At 48.4% G+C, this 19,997-nt stretch overlaps 1 protein-coding gene and 2 gene segments (V, D, J or C); 2 read left to right on the forward strand and 1 right to left on the reverse strand.

Moving 5' to 3' along the window:
- The window catches only part of Tedc1 (tubulin epsilon and delta complex 1), a 520,546-nt gene that overhangs the window by 397,598 nt on the left and 102,951 nt on the right, over positions 1 to 19,997 (reverse strand). The window lies entirely within an intron of this gene.
- LOC142835326 (Ig alpha chain C region-like) overlaps positions 1 to 19,997 on the forward strand; it is a 178,569-nt gene that overhangs the window by 148,995 nt on the left and 9,577 nt on the right.
- Positions 9,199 to 18,222, forward strand: LOC142834841 (immunoglobulin heavy constant epsilon-like). The segment is given in 7 exon segments: positions 9,199 to 9,302; positions 14,627 to 14,905; positions 15,034 to 15,354; positions 15,437 to 15,757; positions 15,843 to 16,169; positions 17,922 to 18,055; positions 18,139 to 18,222. Coding segments are annotated over 7 exon segments (1,563 nt in total).

The following is a 19,997-nucleotide window of genomic DNA, read 5'->3' on the forward strand; positions in this document are numbered from 1 at the left end:
GTGGTGACGCATACCTGTAATCCCAATACTTCACAGGAATACACAGGAGGGTCGGAAGTTTGGGGTCATTTTTGGCTGCATAGAACATTAGAGACCAGCCCTATCTTTTTTTTTAAAAAAAAAAGGTTAATCATAATCCTGATCTTTCACTTGAAGTAAATTTATCCAGTTATTGTACCTGATGTGTACTGTGTTTTAGGGTTCCAGAGATAAGTACCCAAGACCCTCCAGAGAAGCACAGCTAGTGAGAGATGATGGGTAATACATGACAGAGTTAGAAAACAATAGAAGGAATAGGTAAGTAGATGACAAGGGATAGCAGATAATAGACAGAATTTTTATGGTTCATCTTGATTGAACTAAGTGATATGGCGGTGTCTGTGAAGGAATTTCCAGAGGTGGCTAAGTATTGAGAGCTCTGAATAACAGTGGATCAAAGCCTTGGTGGAGTCAGAATGTGGCGGCGTTGTGGAGAAGTAGGGAACAGTAGGAAGAGGGCCAGATGAAAGAAGCAGGGTCACATTATATCCGACCCTGGACTCTATTCCCTTTATCTCTGCTTCCCATCTGTCAAGAAATAAATAGCCTCTTCCACACACTTCCACTGCTATGATGTTTGACTGAGCACATGAGGCCAAACAAAAATAATTCTTTGCTCCCTTAAGCTGTTTCTTTGAGGTATCTTGTTACAGTGATACAAGCACATCTCACAAACCCAGCTTTACTGGAAATCCCTTCAACCAACTGGATGAGACTGGCCACATGACACCTTACTGTAGGCAGAAATTTCTGTCCCATCAGACAGCTCCCAAATAACCACACAGAGATTATTATTGATCATAAATGCTTGGCTGGTAGCTTAGACTTGCTACTAGCTAGCTCTTACAACTTAAATTAACCCATTATCTTAATATACATGCTGCTAAGTGGCTCATAGCTTGTTACATCATCTTCTACACATTCTACTCCTTCTGTGTCTGGCTGGTGACTCTGTCCTTCTTCTTCCCAGCATTCTTTCAGTCTGTCTCTTTCTGCCTAGCTATTGGCCAGTTAGGTCTTCATTAAACCAATGAAAGCAATACATTTTCATAAAGTGCACAAAAGATTATTACACAATATTTCCCCCTTTTGTCTAATTAAAAATGAAGGTTTTAACTTTAACATAGTAAAACTATACACAACAAAAATAGTTATCAAGCAAGAATTACAGTTACAATATCCAGTCCATTTGCATCTGGAAAACTTCAAGAAAATATTATCTGTCTTATCTTTGTGAATTAAGGTTTTATACCTAATTTAACTTTAATCATAACTAAAGAAAACTATATGCTTAACTATTTACTCTTTAACTCCATCAAAGACCCCATAAGGATGCAATTTTACCTAACAACAAGAACATCTGGCTTCCTGGACAGTAACCCAAAATTCTTCTGCAACATTGGGGCATCTGTCTTTGGCCTACAGACCTAGAATATCTGACAGTGTTTTCTGTGAAGCAGTAGGGCTTTTTCCTTTGATTTTTATTATAAATTTTTGAAGTTTATATTAAGCTATACATTTTTCTCTGCTCACCACCCTTCCTCTGCCCTCCACTTCAACTCACTTCCATGGTCCACATGCTCCCAATTTACTGAGGAGATCTTGTCTTTTTCTCCTTCCCTTGTACATTAGATCCATATATGTCTCTCTTAGGGTTCTCTTTGTAATCTAGATTCTTGGTGATTGTGTAGACTGCTTTTATTTTTTTTGCTTTATGTCTAAGACCCACTAATGAGTGAGTATGTATGATATCTGTCTTCCTGGGTCTGGGTTGCCTCACCCAATATGCTGTTTTCTAGATCCATCCATTTGCCCACAAATTTCAAGATTTCATTTTTTTCTGCTGTGTAGTACTCTATTGTGTAAATGCGCCACATTGTCCTTATCCATTCTTCAGTCAAGGGGCATTTAGGTTGTTTCAAGGTTCTGACTATGACAAACAATGTTGCTATGAACATAGTTGAGCACATGTCCTTGTGGTGTGATTGAACATTCTTTGGGTATATACCCAAAAGTGGTATGGCTGGGTCTTGAGAAATGATGTCTCATAATTTCCTGAGAAATCACCATACTGACATCCAAAGGGGCTGTATCATATTCATATTTGGTGAATATGCTTTCTTTTTCCATTGTATGTCTTTTGCTTCTTTGTCAAAAATCAGGTGTTTGTAGGTGTCTGGATTGATACCTGGGTCTTCGATTTCATTCCATTGGTCCTCCTGTCTGTTTTTATGCCATTTTCAGTACTGTAGTTCTGTAGTGGAGTTTGAAGTCTGGGATTGTGATGCCTCCAGAAGATCCATTTTTGTACAGAATTGTTTTGGTTATCTTGGGTTTTTTGTTTTTCCATATAAAGTTGAGTATTGTTCTTTTGAGGTCTGTGAAGAATTTTACGGAGATTTTGATGGGAATGGCATTGAATCTATAGATTGCTTTTGGTAAGATTGCCATTTTTACTTTTTAAATTTTACCTAACCAAGAACATGGGCGATCTTTCCATTTTCTGGTGTATTCTTCGATTTCTTTCTTCAAAGATTTAGCCAGGTGGTGATGGTGCACTCCTTTAATCCCAGCACTTGGGAGGAAAAGGCAAGCAGATGTCTGTGAGTTTGAGGCCAACCTGGTCTACAAGAGTTAGTTCCAGGATAGGCTCCAAATCTACAGAAAAAAAAACCCTGTCTCAAAAAACCAAATAGAAGAAGAGAAGAAGGAGAAAGAGGAGGAGGAGGAGGAGGAGGGGGAGGAGGAGGAGGAGGAGGAGGAGGAGGAGGAGGAGGAGGAGGAGGAGGAGAAAGAGAAGGAGAAGAAGAAGAAGAAGAAGAAGAAGAAGAAGAAGAAGAAGAAGAAGAAGAAGAAGAAGAAGAAGAAGAAGAAGAAGAAGAAAAAGAAGAAGAAAGGATATGAAGTTCATGTCATACAGGTCTTCTACTTGTTTCGTTAGAGTTACTCCAAGATATTTTATGTTATTTGTGGCTATTGTGAAGAGTGATGTTTCTCTGATTTCTTTCACAGCCCATTTATCATTTGTTTAAAGGAGGGCTACTATTTGTTTTAGTTAATCTTGTATCCTGCTACATTGCTGAAGGTGTTTATGAGTTGCAGAAGTTTCTTGGTAGAATTTTTGGGATCTGTCATATCATCAGCAAATAGTGACAGTTTGACTTCTTCTTTTCTGATTTGTAGCCCCTTGATCTACTTTTGTTGTCTTATTGCTCTACCTAGAACCTCAAGTACTGTATTGAATAGATGTGGAGAGAGTGGAAAGCCTTGTCTTGTACCTGATTTCAGTAAGACCACTTCGAATTTCTCTCCATTTAGTTTGATGTCAGCTGTTGGCTTGCTGTATATTGACTTTATTATGTTTAGGTATGTTCCTTGTATCCCTGCTCTCTCTAAGACCTTTATCGTGAAAGGATGTTGTATTTTGTTGAAGTCTCCCACTATTTGTGTGTGGGGATTAATGTGTGATTTAAGCTTTAGTAGTATTTCTTAGGCATATGAGAGTGCCCTTGTATTTAGGGCATAGATGTTCAGTATTTGATGGATTTTTTCCTATGACTAATATGAAATGTTCTTTGTCTCTTTTGATTGATTTTAGTTTGAAGTCTATTTTGTTAGACATTAGGATAGCTACACCAGCTTGTTTCTCAGGTCCATTTGATTGGAAAATTCTTTTTCCAACCCTTTACTCTGAGGTGACATCAGTCTTTGAGGTTGAGCTATATTTCTTGTATGCATCAGAAGGATGGATTCTGTTTTCATAATCAGTTTGTTAGCCTTTGCCTTTTTATAGGTGAGTTGAGTCCATTTATATTAAGGGATATTAAGTGATTGCTTGTTCCTGTAATTTTAGTTGTCATTGTTAGTGATGTTATTTTGTGATTTTCCCTTCTTTGGCATTTGCTGCTGTTAGATCATTTATTGTCTGTGTTTTGAGAGTTATAGCTAACTTCCTTGGGTTGAAGTTTTCATTCTAGTACTTTGTGTAGGACTGGGTTTGTGGCTAGGTAGTGGTTAAATCTGGTTCTGTCATGGAATATCTTATTTTGTCTGTCTATGGTGACTGAAAGTTTTGCTGGGTCTAGTAGTCTGGGCTGGCATTTGTGGTGTCTTAATGTCTGCATGATGCTTGACCAGGATCTTCTGGCTTTCACTGTTTTCGTTGAAGAGTCAGGTATAATTCTGATAGGTCTGCCTGTATATGTTACTTGGTTTTTCTTTTCCCCCTTTATAGTTCTTAATATCCTTTTTTCATTCTGTATGTTTAGTGTTTTGATTATTATGTGGTAAGGAAACTTTCTTTTTTTGGTCCAGTCTATTTGGTGTTCTGTAAGCTTCTTGTATCTTCATATGAATATCTTTCTTTAGGTTGGGAAAGTTTTCTTCTATGATTTTGTTGAATATATTTTCTATGCTTTTGAGCTGTACTTCTTCTCTTTCTTCTATTCCTATTATTCTTAAGCTTGGTCTTTTCAAGATTTATCCATATTTCCTGGATATTTTGTGTTAAGTTTTTGTTAGATTTAATGTTGTCCTTGACTATGAGTCTATTTCCTCTATTGTATTTTCAGCGCTTGAAATTCTCTTTTCCATATTCTTCTGTCTATGCTTGCATTTGTGGTTCCTGATCATTTTCTCATAATTTCTATTTATAAAATTCCTCTGTTTGTGTTTTCTTTACTGTCTCTGTTCTGGTTTCAAGTCTTGAATCATTTCTTTCATCTGTTTGATTGCTTTTTCTTGATTTTCATTAGGAATTTGATGATTTCTTCCAATTTTTTGTCTTTTTCTCCATTTCTTTGAGGGAATTTTTTATTTCCTCTTTAAGGACCTCAAACATTCTCCTAAAGTTATTTTTTAGGTCATTTTCTTCTGCTTCATCTACATTTGGGTTTTCAAGTCTATATTTCATCTATATTTGGGTTTTCAAAAACTAGGGCCACTAGTTTTTGTTGGTATTGTATTGCTCTTCGTGGTGTTGAGTGTGTTCTTACCTTGTCTACCCATCTTTTCCTCTGATTGGTGTAGTTGGAGCTGTGTCTCTGGTGATCAATCTTCCAGGTGCCCGTAGATCCAAGGCTCAGATGGTTACTCCTCATGGTGTAGTAAGGTCCATGGTCACTAGGTGTTCCTAGAGGTCACTCAGCACTCCCTAGGGTTGCTCTGCAATCCTGGGGGTCATTTGCACCTGCTTGGGGCTGCTCCTGCTAAGGTTGCTGCCTTGGGCCTGCTCCAGCAGAGATCACTAGCTCAGGCCTGCTCCAGTGGAGGTTGCTGAGTTGGGCCTGCTCCCTCAGAGGTTGCTGATTCATCCCCAGTCCCACAGAGGTCTCTGGCTCAGGCCTGCTCCCTCCACAGTGGCTCCATTTGTACCTGCTCCTGTGGAGGTTGTTGCCTTGGATCTTCTCTGGCTGAGGTCGCTGGCTCAGACCTGTTCCCACATGTCTCTGGCCTGGGATTGCTCCCTCAAAGGTCCCTGACTCATGCCCAGTCCCGCAGAGGTCTCTGTCTCGGGCCTGTTCCAGCAGAGGTCTCTGGCTCAGGCCTGCTCCCTCTGCAGTGGCTCCCTTATTATAAGAGGCTTTATAAGTCCATTTGGACTGTATAATCAAACTGTAATATAACCTTTATCTATGCCATATGTAAGGATGGCACATAATAATAAGTCATGAAGACTCTGTAGCCAACAAGATTTATCATATTTTATCTCATCTCAGCACTGTTCCCAAGTCAAAGGATCAGCTTACATGTTACCTGATCTGTAGTCTTTTTTGGCTTCCTCCCTATGTCTGTAGCCAAGATACTCAGGAGATCTACCCTGGTCAAATCTGATCTTTATTAATCAGAAAGGAATCTATAACCTTTTGTTTCCTGTGTAAATACAAGTATAACCTCTCACCCAATGCAATACATTTTTTACTTACATTTTGAAGTTAAGACATTTTTTAAATATATAGGTTGGTTTAATTTAGCAGTTTCCATAATCAAATGTCTTTCGGCAACTTTTATTTGTTCATCGGCAATCAAAAAATTTAAAGGCACACAATAATACAGGACCCAGACTCCCTTCATACTTTCCGTCTTTATATACCTCTTTTCCTTTACGTTACTTTACTCTTTCTTTAAAGATTTTCCTTTATTATTTTTAAGCTACTTTTTTCTATGACTGTCTGTACCCTTTTTCTTTTCTTTCATAAGCCTACACACATTGTTGAACACTATAATTATTTAGAGGGGTTTTTTTTCCATCTGAACCTGCTTTGCTGTGTATTTGTAACCTCTTCTGTCTGTATGAGCAAAACCTTAAACCAAGCAACTTAGCTCATGAGACTGTGGCGCCTCAAGCACGTGGGCTGTAGCTGGGAGATGAGTCTCTGTACTGCAGCCAGCATGAGAGACACAAACCAGGAAGCCACATTTGGCTCTGTTTTTTGTGTGTTTAGAAACTTTTTAAGCTTGTTCAGGTTTTATGTGGATATATGTGGCCAGACACTGGGCACCACATGTGGGTGGAAGTTTTGTCCCACCGGTCAGCTCCCAAATAACCACCCAGAGACGTATTATTAATTATAAATGCTCAGCCAATGAGATTCTCAAAATCCAGTCATAGAGAGGGAGGAGTGAGAATACGAGCAAAGAAGTCAAGCCCATGATGGGGACACCCACAGAAACAGCTGACCTGAGCTAGTAGGGCCCACCAACTCTGGCCTGACAGTGAAAGAACCAACACGGGACCAAAGTGGGCCCTCTGAGTGTGGTGGCAGTTGTACGGCTGGGGCAGACTGTGGGCTCATACATGGATTGCACTTCCACCAGTCACAGCCCTACGTGTATACTGCCTTTGGTTCCACCGATCACAAGCCTTGCAGAAGCATGGATCATGAGTCTCAAATAGGTAGAGCTTTCTTTCTGATAATAACCATGTTTTTCAAGTCACCAGGGAATATGTTCTTCTTCCTCCCTGACCTTGAGAGCTGTTATCTACAGGTGAAGGCTCCTGGAGGTCATAGCTGAAATGCAGTTTTCCAGCAGTGGTGCAGCATGTAGCCATGGTAGCTAGAACAAGGCCTCCTGTGGCTTCAGCAGCAGCCATGATTGCAGTATTCTTTGCAGCTCAAATATGGCTTCCCCTAGACTCTGAAGTATTCAAAGCAGCAGGAATCCCATGATGATAATCCTACAGGTCTCTAAAAGATATAACATTACCTGATATAGAAAACAGTCAACCGTAGTACATTAAAAGGTCAAATCAGCCTGGCCCCCAACAGCTCATTCTACATGAAGAAAGCGTGAACAATAGAGTATTCCCAATGAAGACCTGTCATTAAATTTACACACCTTAGACCTGTCTGGCCCATCCAGGGACAGATCTGCCCCAATCACTGGAATGAAGGAGCCACCTATGAGGGTGACTGAAGGGGGACTGGATCCCGGGGGCACCATGACCCAGGAGATGGGGTGAAGGTGAGAGCAGGGCACAGGCATTAAATGCACCTTGCTGATGGGGCCACTGTGGGCACTATTGGGGCAGAAAGGGAGTGATCACCCTGTGGACAGGAAGGGGTGGGGCAAGGATGACTCTTGGAGGCCAGAGGAGAGTCACAACGGAGTCTTCCCCAGGAATGAGACAGGGTTCCTAGTGGGGCCTATGGCTTTAGAAGCTGTAGCTGCCTCCTCTCCTTCCAGGGGGTCACCCACTGACACCAAAAATAGAACTCTTGCGGTACCCAGAACCAGCAGCCCAGTCCATCCTGGGTGTCAGGTAAGAATCAGGTCCAGACATGCTGGACACAAAGGTTCTTGTCCCTCATGCTCCCAGAGAAGTAAAGACTTTCCCACTGTTCAGGGCACGCCACAGACAGCAGCACCTGATCCAGCTGGAACAGAGGCTCCTTACGCCTGTATTTTCCCTCAGAACCGTGATTCCTTCCAGGAAGCTCTGAATTTACCCCTCAGACTCTCACCCATGTCTGTTAGAAGGCTGAGGGCCAGACCCATAACCTCAGACAGACACTATATCTAAAAAAGACAAGGTCAGGCAAAGCCCCAGTTCCCTCGGATCTCACCCCAGTCCCCCAAAGATCCTAACTGCATCTGACCATACTGGGTCAGCTCCTAGCCTGTCTGGCCCTGCCATTGTGAGTAGCTCTCTGATATCTTCCAAACATGACTGAACACCCTGTAGAAGCCAGGCTTGTCAAATCCTAAGTCCCGTGGTACCTTGCACTGGGGCCATTGACCTTGGGCATCTAAGGTCAAAGGGACAGAACTCTGATCTCCTCCCCCAAATCTCTGTTTCTCTCTCAAACCTCAACACTCATAAGCTGAGTTGGTGGCTCCTATAGTTTGGCCATTGTTTTCATGGAAGTCCTAGGAACCATAGGAATGCAGAGATACCAAAGTGTAGAGGGAAGGTCTGTACCCAGAAGATGAGCTTGCTCTGCACAGATCAGTAAAGCACCAACTACAGCCAAACAGACATTGCTAGTACCCTAGGGAAGCTGCCAAGCCGAAGCCCAGCTTTCCACGTGGTCTTTCCTCTCTTCCCGCCCCACAATGCAGACATAGGCCTGGAAGAGACACTGCTTCTGCACAGCTCCACGAAACTCAGTCTCAGCCCAGACGTCCTCTAGCCTTCCTGATCCTTTGCCAGAGAGGCAGGTAGAGGACCCAGCTAAGGACAGCCACTTGTGAGGGAGCGCCAGGGAAGGCCACTCTCATTAGTGTGTCAGCTCCAGAGCTGAGGCGCGAACCAGGGTGTCACTGTCTGAGGCCCCGTGTGTCAGGCTGTTCCTTTCTGTGCCTCATTCACCACTCGTAAAGTGGCTACCACCCTCCCCTTGGAGTGCTGCCAAAGGAACAGAAAGGGCAATGGCTAGAGCCCAGTCCCTCCTCAGGACAGTGGCGCTCCAAGGACACAGGCATGGTGACTGTAAGCACAAGGCACCCAGATAAGAGCTGCGCAGTGGAGCCCTGGGACCAGACAACAGAGAGGAGCATGCAGGTGTGTCTCCTAGAAAGAGGCCTCACCTGAGACCCCACTCTCCCTTAGTCAACTTCCCAAGAACAGAGTAAAAAGGGGAACTTCCAGGGCTGCTGAGGTCGGGGGTTCCCACCCCACTTTTAGCTGAGGGCACTGAGGCAGAGCCTCCCCTAGTACCAGCGTATGGGCATGAATATAATAATGGTTACCAAGGAGTCGTCTGAGAGCCTGTACATGAGGACAGCCTGGCCAGCCACAGCCACCTTCCAGAGGACCTCAGGTATTACAGCCCCGGGGAGCCTAAGTAGCAGAGATAAACAGGTTACAGGGTCACGGATGGGGAAGGGGACACCTGGGCTGCCTTCCAACATAGACTGAGTCTCTTGGTCATTGAATGTTCTTTAGCTATAACTTCCCTGTGTCAGAAACACAAATATTAGAAACGGCTACAGCTATCCACAAAGACAAGGGACCATGACTCTCAACCAGACAGGGGTGAACCAAGAGAAACTAAAGCTGTCAAGAGAAGCTCAAAAACCCCAAAATAGACTGGACATGAATCTGCCTGCAAGCCACCAGGACAAGAATGTCACCCAGAGGCAGCAAACGATGGCAAGGAATTGTCCTGCAATGAGCTAACTACAAAGAGGACAGAGTCCACAGCTGGGCTGGGCTGGGCTGGGCTGGGCTGGGAAGAACTGGGCTGGGTTGAGTGGGGCTAAACTTTTCTGAGCTGGGCTGGGCTGGGTTGGGCTGGGCTGGGATGGGCTGGGATGGGCTGGGCTGGGAAGAACTGGGCTGGGTTGAATGGAGCTAAACTTTTCTGAGCTGGGCTGGGCTGGATTGGGCTGGAATGAGCTGTGCAAAGTGAACTGGACTGGAATGCACTGGATTTAACTAGTTTAGGCTGGCCTGGACTGGAGTATACCTAGCAAGCTTAAACTAGAGTAGGCTTAGATGATCTGAATGAGACTAGGCTAGACTGGACTGAACTGGCTAAGCAGAGCTGGGCTGAACTGGTTGAACGAGGCTAAGCTAAACTGAATTGGGTTGGGATGGGCTAGGTTGAACTGGGTTTGGTTAGGCTGGGTTGGGATAGATGACTGGGCTGTGAGCTTAGCTGGTTGGGGCTGGGCTAAACTGATTTGGGCTGTGCTGGGCTTGGCTCAACTGGTCTAAGCAGGGCTGAGCTAAACAAGGCTGAACTAGACTGGGCTAGGCTGGGCTGAGCTAGGCTGGGCTGGGAAGAACTGGGCTGGGTTGAGTGGAGCTAAACTTTTCTGGGCTGGGCTGGGCTGGGCTGGGCTGGGCTGGGCTGGGCTGGGCTGGGGCTGGGCTGGGCTGGCTGGGCTGGGCTGGGCTGGGCTGGGTTGAGTGGGGCTAAGCTTTTCTGACCTGGGCTGAGCTGAGCTGGGCTGGGCTGGGCTGGGCTGGGCTGGGCAGAACTGGGCTGGGAAGAACTGGGCTGGGTTGAGTGGGGCTAAGCTTTTCTGGGCTGGGCTGGGCTGGGCTGGGCTGGGAAGAACTGGGCTGGGTTGAGTGGGGCTAAGCTTTTCTGAGCTGGGCTGGGCTGGGTTGGGCTGGGATGAGCCATGTAAAGTGAACTAGACTGGGATGCACTGGATTTAACTAGTTTAGGCTGGCCTGGACTGGAGTATACCTAGCAAGCTTAAACTAGAGTAGGCTTAGATGATCTGAATGAGACTAGGCTAGACTGGACTGAACTGGCTAAGCAGAGCTGGGCTGAACTAGTTGAACGAGGCTAAGCTAAACTGAATTGGGTTGGGATGGGCTAGGTTGAACTGGGTTTGGTTAGGCTGGGTTGGGATAGATGACTGGGCTGTGGGCTTAGCTGGGTTGGGCTGGGCTAAGCTGATTTGGGCTGTGCTAGGCTTGGCTCAACTGGTCTAAGCAGGGCTGAGCTAAACAAGGCTGAACTAGACTGGGCTGGGCTGGGCTGGGCTGGGCTGGGCTGGGCTGGGCTGGGCTGGGCTGGGCTAAGCTAGTCAGGGCTGGGCTGAGCTTGGCTTTACTGAGCTAACTGGGTTATATTCTGCTGTTATGGGTTGGTCTGGACTGGACTAGGCTAGGATGAGCTGGGCTAGCCTGAACTACATGGGGTATACTCATCTGAGATGGGCTGGTCTGGCTAGGTAAGACTGGACTGGGCTAGGCTGAGCTGGACTGACCTGGGGTAGCCTATGCTGAGCTGACCCAGGCTGAATCAGACTGGGATGTGCTGGGCTATTCTGGACTGGGCTGAACTGGGCTGAGCTGAGCTGAGATGGTCTAGGTCTGCCTATATAAAACTGGACTCAGCTAGGCTGAGCAGACTGATCTGGGCTAAACTGAGCTGAGCTAGACCAGACTGGGTTGGGCTGGGTTAAATTAGGAGGGATTTGGCTAGGCTGGGTTTGGCTAAACTGGTCTGAGCTGGGTTGAGTGGACTATGCTGAGCTGGACTGTGCCAGTACTGGCTGGAGGGGCCTGGATTAGGCTGAGCAAACTTAAACTAGGGTCGGCTGACTGATCTGATTCAAACTAAGTCAACTGGGCTGAGCTGGGCTAAATGGGGCTGCCCTGGGCTGGTATGAGCTGGTCTGAGCTGGGTTGCACTAGCCTGAGCTGAGCTAGGGTAGGCTGAGCTGAGCTGGGCTGGTCTCAGCAGGACTATGCTAAGCTAACCAGAGCTGGGCTGGGCTGTACTAGGTTGGACTGGGCTTGAGTGAATTGGCCTTAGCTTGGCTGAGCTAAACTGAGCTGAAATGGTCTAGGTTGATTTTAGCTGGGCTGAGCAGGGCTAAAACTAAGCTCAACTAGGCCAGACTTGGCTGGGATGCCTTAAAGTAGGAGGGACTTGGTTAGGTTTGGTTAGATTAGACTGGCCTGAGCTAGGTTGATCTGGGCTGAGCTGAGCTTGAGATGAGCTAGGCTGATCTGGGCTGAGCTGGACTGAGCTGGACTGAGCTGGACTGAGTTGGGCTGAGCTAGACTGAGCTAGACTGAGCTGCACTGAGCTGGACTGAGCTGGGCTGAGCTTGAACTGAGCTAGGCTGAGCTAGGTTGATCTGGGCTGAGCTGGACTGAGCTGGAATGAGCTGGACTGAGTTGGGTTGAGTTGGGCTGAGCTAGGTTGATCTGGGCTGAGCTGGAATGAGCTAGACTGAGCTGGACTAACTTGGGTTGAATAGGGCTGAGCTAGGATGAACTAGGTTGAGCTGGGTTGAGCTAGGTTGAACTAGGTTAAGCTAGTCTGAGCTGGACTGGGCTGAGCTGGACTGGGCTGAGCTGAGCTGGGCTGAGCTGGAATGAGCTGAGCTGAGCTGGACTGAGCTGGACTGAGCTGAGCTGAGCTATACTGAGCTAAGTTGAGGTAGGCAAGGCTGGACTGGAATGGCTAAAATGGCCTGAGCTGGGCTAAGTAAGCTAAGTAGGGCTGCCCTGCACTAAGCAGCACTGAACTGGGCTGGGCTGGGCTGAGTTCAGTTGGCCTAGGCTGAGCTATCTTGGGTAGACTGGGTTGAGCTGCACTGAGGTAGTCTGGTCTGAGCTAGGCTGACCTAGGCTAAGCTGGGCTGGGCTGGGCTGGGCTGGGCTGGGCTGGGCTGGGCTGGGCTGGGCTGGGCTGGACTGGACTGGATTGATCTAGACTTAACTTAGCTGGACCTGGTTGAGCTGGACTGTGCCTGGCTGAGCTGGGTTACACTAGACTGAACTTAGTTGGGCTGGACTGGGCTGGGTTGGATGGGCTGAGCTGAGCTGAGCTATTCTAGTCTTGTCTAAGGTAGGCTGGGCTGGGCTAGGGTGGCCTAAGCAAGGCTGGACTGTACTGATCTGGCCTAAACTGAGCTTAGCTGAAAAAGTCTAGGCAAGGTTGGGCTGAGCTAGGCTGAGTTGGGCTGATCTGGGCTGAGACAGATTGGGTAGACTAGCCTAAAATGGGCTGGGTTGACCTAGGTTGAATGTGCTGGACTGAGTTGGATTGAATGACCCTGAGGTAGGTTGGTTTGGACTGGCTTGGGCTGAGCTAAGTTAGTTTGTGTGGGCTGAGTGGGGCTGAGTAGGGCTGGGCCAGGATGAGCTGGGCTAAACTGGGCTTAACTGATATAGGCTGAACTTAGCAGAGGTGAGCTTGGCTTAGACTTCCAAAGACGGCTGAGCTATGCTAGGCTGAGCTGAGCTATGTTGAACTGAACTTGAATGAGCTGAGCTAGGCTGGACTGGGCTGAATCTGTTGGGCCTGACTGAGCTGTGCTGAGCTAGGCTGAACTGGACAGTACTGAGCTGAACTAGACTGAGCTAGACTGAGCTGGACTGAGTTGAACTGGGTGGAGTTAAACGGTGCTGGTCTAGGCTGTACTGAGCTCTGCCAGGTTGGGGGGGCGGGGTGTTGATCTGAGCTGGGATAGGCTGGGATAAACTAGCCTGGGATGCACTAAACTGGACTGAGCTGGAATTGGCCAAGCTAGGGTGACATGAGCCGAGCTAAGCTAAATTGTTCTGGACCGGACCAAACTGCTATGGGTCTGTTGGTCTGGTTGAACTTTCTCATGCTAAACTGAACTGGGTTTACGATAGAGTGCTCGAAATCCCTTAAGGGTGTTTTGACTGTCCTCCAAGAAAGTTGCCCTGTTGTGGTCAGCTAGACTGGGTAGGTAGAGTCAAGCAGGCTTAATGGTATCCTTTGCTTTCTGGGGGCCTGGCACAGCTGAGCTGGGCCCCTGGTTCAGGAGAATATCATAGACACGTATGCACATTAGAGCAATCAGGCAGCCATCGAGGTGGCGTCTGGTGTGGTTTTGCTCTCTCTCTATGTGCTGTCGGGTCCACAGGGGTCATCTGGGAGGCAGAAGGCTACACAGGTTAGGATATGGTAAACGGGAATCACGGCAAAGCACTTGTGTCTCTGAGAGGCTGAGACCAACAGCCTAGGGAGCAAGAATCTCACAGCTCTGTCTTCCATATGCCCCAAAACAGAATTAATGTGACTCACTGAGGAACTTGTGGTCCTGGGAAGGCTTTGACTCTCCAGTCCCCAGGAGTGGGGACAGAAGGGATAATCTGGCAATTCATTAGATTTCTGGATCCCCAAGCTCTATGGGGTACCTGTTCCTTGGACTTCAACCTAAGGGACAGCCTGGTCCCTCTGTCGATATCACCAAGCACACCTTGAAGCTACTCCATCCTGCAACCCTAATGCCTTCCCATCCCAGTCTGCCACCCAGATCTACTGCTTCATCTATGGCCATATCCTAGATGATGTCACTAAATGATGATGGCTAAATTTTTATATAATTCCCCAATCAAGAAAGAGGACAATTGCCACTTACTGCAAAGCTCAAGTCCAGCCCTCCTGTGCTAAGCCAGCGAGGGGCAATGTGTGAGAAAACCCTGGCAGGGTGTAAAGTATCAGGGGCTCCCTGAGTCTGAGCTTGGGCTCAGAGAACAAAGATAGGACCCATGAGGATTCTGATTATCTGTCTCCCAGACTGGAACAGGGTCCCCAGAGCCCTGCTCCTGTCACAAACACCCTAATCAGTCCCCCAGCCTGCCAGAATGCAGTGGTCTGAGGCCAGTCTAACCTAGATCCTGTCTGTCTCACAGTCTCTGTCCAGAACCCTTTTGTCTATGTCTTGAAGCCCTGTAAGTCAGATTCTGCCTTCGTGACGCGGGGCTGCCTGGTAAAGGACTACTTCCCTGGCCCGGTGACTGTGACCTGGTCTCCAAACTCCCCGAACATAAGCACCGTGAACTTCCCTGCCGCGGGCTCTGAACTCAGGGTCACCACCAGCCTAGTGACCACCTGGAGCAAGTCAGTCAAGAACTTCACTTGTCAGGTGATACATACCCCATCCAGATTCAACGAGAGTAAGGTGATCAGAGGTAAGCAGGGCTGGGCTGGCTACAGTCACAGCAGGAACCTGCGACAGGAGGACACTCGGGGGCCTGGGTTGAGGCCTGCGGGAGCACAAGGCTGGGGAGATACTCACAACCCACTGCCTCTTCCCTAGTGCCACCTGCCAATATCACCAAGCCCATCCTGAAGCTGCTCCATTCATCCTGTGACCCCACTGCCTTCCACTCCACCGTCCAGCTTTACTGCTTCATCTATGGCCACATCCCAGGTGATGCCACCGTCACCTGGCTAAAAGATGGACAGAAGATGCTTAATGCATTTCCACGTGAAGTCCTAATCAAGAAGGAGGGCAAGCTAGCCTCTAGCTACAGTGAACTCAACATCACCCAGGATCAATGGATGTCTGAGAGCACCTTCACCTGCCAGGTCACCTCCCAAGATGAGAACTATAATGCCTCTGCCCAGAAGTGCTCAGGTAGGCCCTCACATACCTGATGCCCAGACCTCAGAGTTCTAAGGAAAAGGTAAGGTCTTACACAGCCCTTCCTACCCCACAGAGTATGCGCCACGTGGCGTGAACACCTACCTGATCCCACCCAGCCCCCTGGACCTGTATGTACTTAAGACTCCCAAGCTTACCTGCCTGGTGGTGGACCTGGAAAGCAAGGAGAATGCCACTGTGACATGGATCCAAGAGCATGGGACGTCTGTGGGCTCAGCAGTCCAGAGTTCCATCAGGCACAAAAACGCAACAATTAGCATCACCTCCACCATCCCAGTGGACGCCAACGACTGGATTGAAGGCAAAGGCTATAAGTGCAAAGTGAGCCACCCTCACCTGCCCAAGCCCATTGTGCGGTCCATCTCCAAGGCCCCGGGTAAGCACAGGAGATGGAGAGTGGGCTAGTGCTCCCTCATGGCCAGAGAGGCTAGAACCTGGCTAACTAATGTGTCTGTCCACAGGCCAGCGCTCGGCCCCAGAGGTGTACGTGTTCCCACCACCAGAGAAGGAGAACAAGGACAAACTCACACTCACCTGTCTGATCCAGAACTTTTTCCCTGAGGACATCTCAGTACAGTGGCTGAATGATGGGGTGCTGATCTCAGCTGCCCAGTACAGAACCACAGCACCCCTGAAGTCCAATGGCCCTCGTCAAGGCTTCTTCATCTTCAGCCGCCTAGAGGTCTCCAAGACACACTGGGAACAGAATAAAAAATTTACCTGCAAAGTGATCCATGAGGCACTGAAAAAACCTAGGACTCTGGAGGAAACAATATCCAAGATCCCTGGTAAATGATGCTTCCCTCCATCCTTCCCAGGGCTCCGTGTGGCTGTGGTGGGGAATGTGGACCGCAGACCTCTGCCCACTGTTGTAACAGCCAGGAAGCCACCCCCAATAAACACTCAGTGTCTGCTTAGAGCCCTGGGTGCCTGTTCTTGGGGAGGGCAAGTTGTGGGCGAAGTGTCTTGGCATAGAGGAAGGGGCACGTTAGAGAGGGCTAAGAGTAAAGCACATCTGCCTGCGCCGGGCGTTTGACAAGTAGGATGTCACAGGGGTTCAGCTTAGGCTTCCCTGGTCCTTCCTGCCCTTCATGTGCATCACGCCCATGAAAGGGATCCAGACAGACAGAGAGGAGGCCTCTGCACCCACCCCTCAGTCTTGCAAGTTTCTGCTCCCCAGGTATTTCTGGATACTAGAACTGAATACTAGAACCCCTTCAGGCAGAGAAACAGCCAAAGCCAGCATCTTAGAAGGCAGGACTCCACATGGCCCTCTGCACTCAGCCGTTGAGGCTGAGCCCACAGCCCTGACCGCCTGCCCTGCCATATAGTCATAGCAGGCTTGGATCAGGACCTGGTGCCCTCGTCTTACTGCCCAACCTCGCTCCAACTTGGACTCTTCCCAAGGACTGGAATAGGCTGCCAGCCTCACGCAGTCAGGTGCACTCTCACGTTTCCACAGACGTGCAGCCACACACACTCACGTCTGACTCCACAGCATCGCCTACATCACACACTTGCAGGCACCTGACGCAGCAAAACACCTCACCCGTGCCCACATGGCTGCACTGGGCTTCCCACTGCTACCTGCTGACTCAGGCCACTCTCAATCCTTTTATACGCTTGAGCCGTTAAGTCCAAGATAGAAGTAGGGCTCCTGCTAGAGAGCCCAGTGTCTTCCACATGCCCTCCTCCTGTGCCTCAGCCTCCCAGACCACTCTTCTCTGTCTGCTATAACCCTAAGACAGGTACACACACTCACCACAGGTAGTTTTTAATTTAATTCATTGCTCCCTGGTTTATCAATAGCCCAAAGCAAGCTATATATCCATCCCAAGCCCAGAAGAAAAAGGAGGCCAGAACCAGAAGACATCCACACCCATCCCAGGCCCAACCACCAGCACATATGGCTCACACACCTGAGAGCAGAGGTTCCCATCATACACACAGTCATGCCCACAATGGAGCCCATACACACTCACCACATCCAGAGATGAGTGTCCAGACATTGTGTCTAAGATACCTCTGAGGCCCACCAATCGCAGAGTCAGTCAGCACCTCAGGGCTGCTTCTAGACCAATGCCTGACCATGAGAGACAAAGGAAGGTGGAGGCCTGAGCTGTGGGAGACCAGAGACAGGAAGATTGGCTGTATGGTAGTTGGTCAGAATAGCAAATGAGACAACAGGGAGACTCGGGCAAGAGTAGAGAGTCCCACAGGCCTGGGTTCAGAGCCCTTCCGGGATGGCCCTGGGCACTCTCTGGAGGACAGGTTCGCAGGATGGACAGAGGCATCCTGTGGCCAGAAGAGAAGCTAAGCTGATGGTGGTGGGTATCAGGCACTGCAGGAACTGGTGTAGGAAGAGGGGATGAGTAGTCAGGGTCAGGGGAGAAAAGAAGGCAGCTGGCATATAGAGGTGGCCAGAGACTCTGAGCAGTCCCAGAGCAGCCATTCTGGCTTCACCAGGACTACCAGTGTGGGCTCTCCCCCTCTCCACTGTCACCTGGAATCTGGGGAAATTGACTGGCTGGTCCCCTCAGAGCTAGACCTCCAGGACCTCTGTGCAGAAGAGGCTGAGAGCAAGGAGCTGGAAGAGCTGTGGACCAGCACCTACATCTTCATCACCCTGTTCCTGCTCAGCGTGAGCTATGGGGCCACTGTCACCCTCCTCAAGGTGGGGTCCTGCACCTCAGTGGGTGGGGCCTGGGAGGGCTAGGCCAAGCTACAGAGCCATCCTCATATGCACCTTTTCCCCAGGTGAAGTGGGTCTCCTCCACACCGATGCAGGGGACACCCCAGACCCCCCACGACTATGCCAACATCCTCCAGACCAGGGCCTAGGCACAACACCAGCTCCCATGTGAGTCCACGGCCATGTGTCTCTGAGCTCCTGCTATACACTGGGTGATAGGAAGGGGCAGAAACCCCCAAAAGGACCAGATATGGGGACCAGCAACTGATATAACAGCATTCAGAAAGTTCCAGATCAAGGCCTTTTGGGCTGTCCCACACAGAGATACTTTGAGACAAACTTTGGAAGAACATCTGTTCCCTCATCAATTTGACCTGAGTTTTAGGATGGATGCTGATCGCCTTGGCTCACCTCAGATCCATTTTGACTGAATAACCACAAAAACACAAGGTCCCAGAACCAAGAGTCCCTACTAGGCCCCTACCTAGAGCCCAGAGTCAAAGCTGGGGCATTCAGAATTAACCCATAACAAGTCCGGGCCCTCAATCCCCAGAAGTCATCCTGCCCCACTGCCACCAAACAACCCAGCCTTTCCCTACAGTCCTCTGTCCCTGGAGACTAAAGAGACAGATGGGCATTCAGGATGAGGCAGCAAAACTAAAAAGAGCTCTTCAGACCTGTGGGCTAGGCAGAGTTTTACTGTAAGAAAAGGAGCGTCCCACAGGGCAGCGGCAGAGCCAGCAGTCCTGCTTTGTCTCTGGATTTTTTAGTAAAGTTCTTTCCCATAACTCCTTGAGAGCACTTTGAGAAGGTGTCTGAAGCCACCATTGGGGTGATGGGTACCAAAGACACGGACAAGGACTAGAGGGTGAGAAGCGTGGGGATCAACCAGCCCCCTCTGTGGGATCCAAGGTTTCTGGCCCAGTCTCCACCCAGTCCACCATCCCGCTGGCCTCCAGCACAGACTTGCTTCCCACTTCTTCTGCTGAAATTAAGGGCAAAGCCTGGGGCGCTAATGGTGGAAGCAGAGGTGGACCCCTGGGGACCTGGGTGCAGGTCACTCTCCAGGACCATAACCTGTCCACCCACTAAGTACAGGCCGACAGGCCAGATCCTCACCCTGGAGGGCCTGAGCAAGGACACACACGTACACAAGAGTCATTCAAACTTAATTTTCCATCCTTGGGACATGAACTCACATTACAAAAAACTGGATTCTCTCATATGCAGTGATGGATCAGGAACCAATAAAAAGGAAGAAGTCTTCGTGGAAAGGAAAAGTCAGTAGTCAATGACTTGCAGAAAATGCTTCAAGGATGAGAACATGTCTAGTAAGGATGCTAGGGTGGGCGTGGCCCTGCTGGGCCCTGGGTGAAAGCATGAGAAAAACTATTACGACCATTTTGAGGGTCAGTTGGCAGAACACCCTTGTCATCATAAGTGGTGGGGGTCTCACAAAAGATCTAGAGCTTTATTAATAAAAAAGCCCAGAGACAAATAGATACTTGGGTTCAACCTGAAGGTCAGAAAAGCAAAGCAGTCAGCCACTGGCTCTTACCTCGACCTCAGTCCAAAATGGCGATGCTGCCTCCAGGAATCTCATAGTGAGACTGGGACTGAGAGCTGTATCCTCCCGTTTTATCATCCTCTCTAGTTCTGGGATTAAGGGCATGCACCACTACTGCCTGGTTTCTATGGCAAGCTAGTGTGGCTACTGGGATTAAAGGTGTATGTCATTGTGGTACTGGGTTTAAAGTGTGTGTGTCATTGCTGACTGTAATGCTGTAAGGCTGGCCTTTGTGGCTGTTTTACTTTTCTGATCCTCAGAAAAGCTTCATTTATAAAAATACAAAAGAAATCCCACTACAGAGATCCACACTGAAAGAGAGCCCAAGATCAGCACCATGGGACTTGGGGAAACTGA

The sequence above is a fragment of the Microtus pennsylvanicus genome, chromosome 14, assembly GCF_037038515.1.
Source record: "Microtus pennsylvanicus isolate mMicPen1 chromosome 14, mMicPen1.hap1, whole genome shotgun sequence".
Classification (NCBI taxonomy): Eukaryota; Metazoa; Chordata; class Mammalia; order Rodentia; family Cricetidae; genus Microtus; species Microtus pennsylvanicus.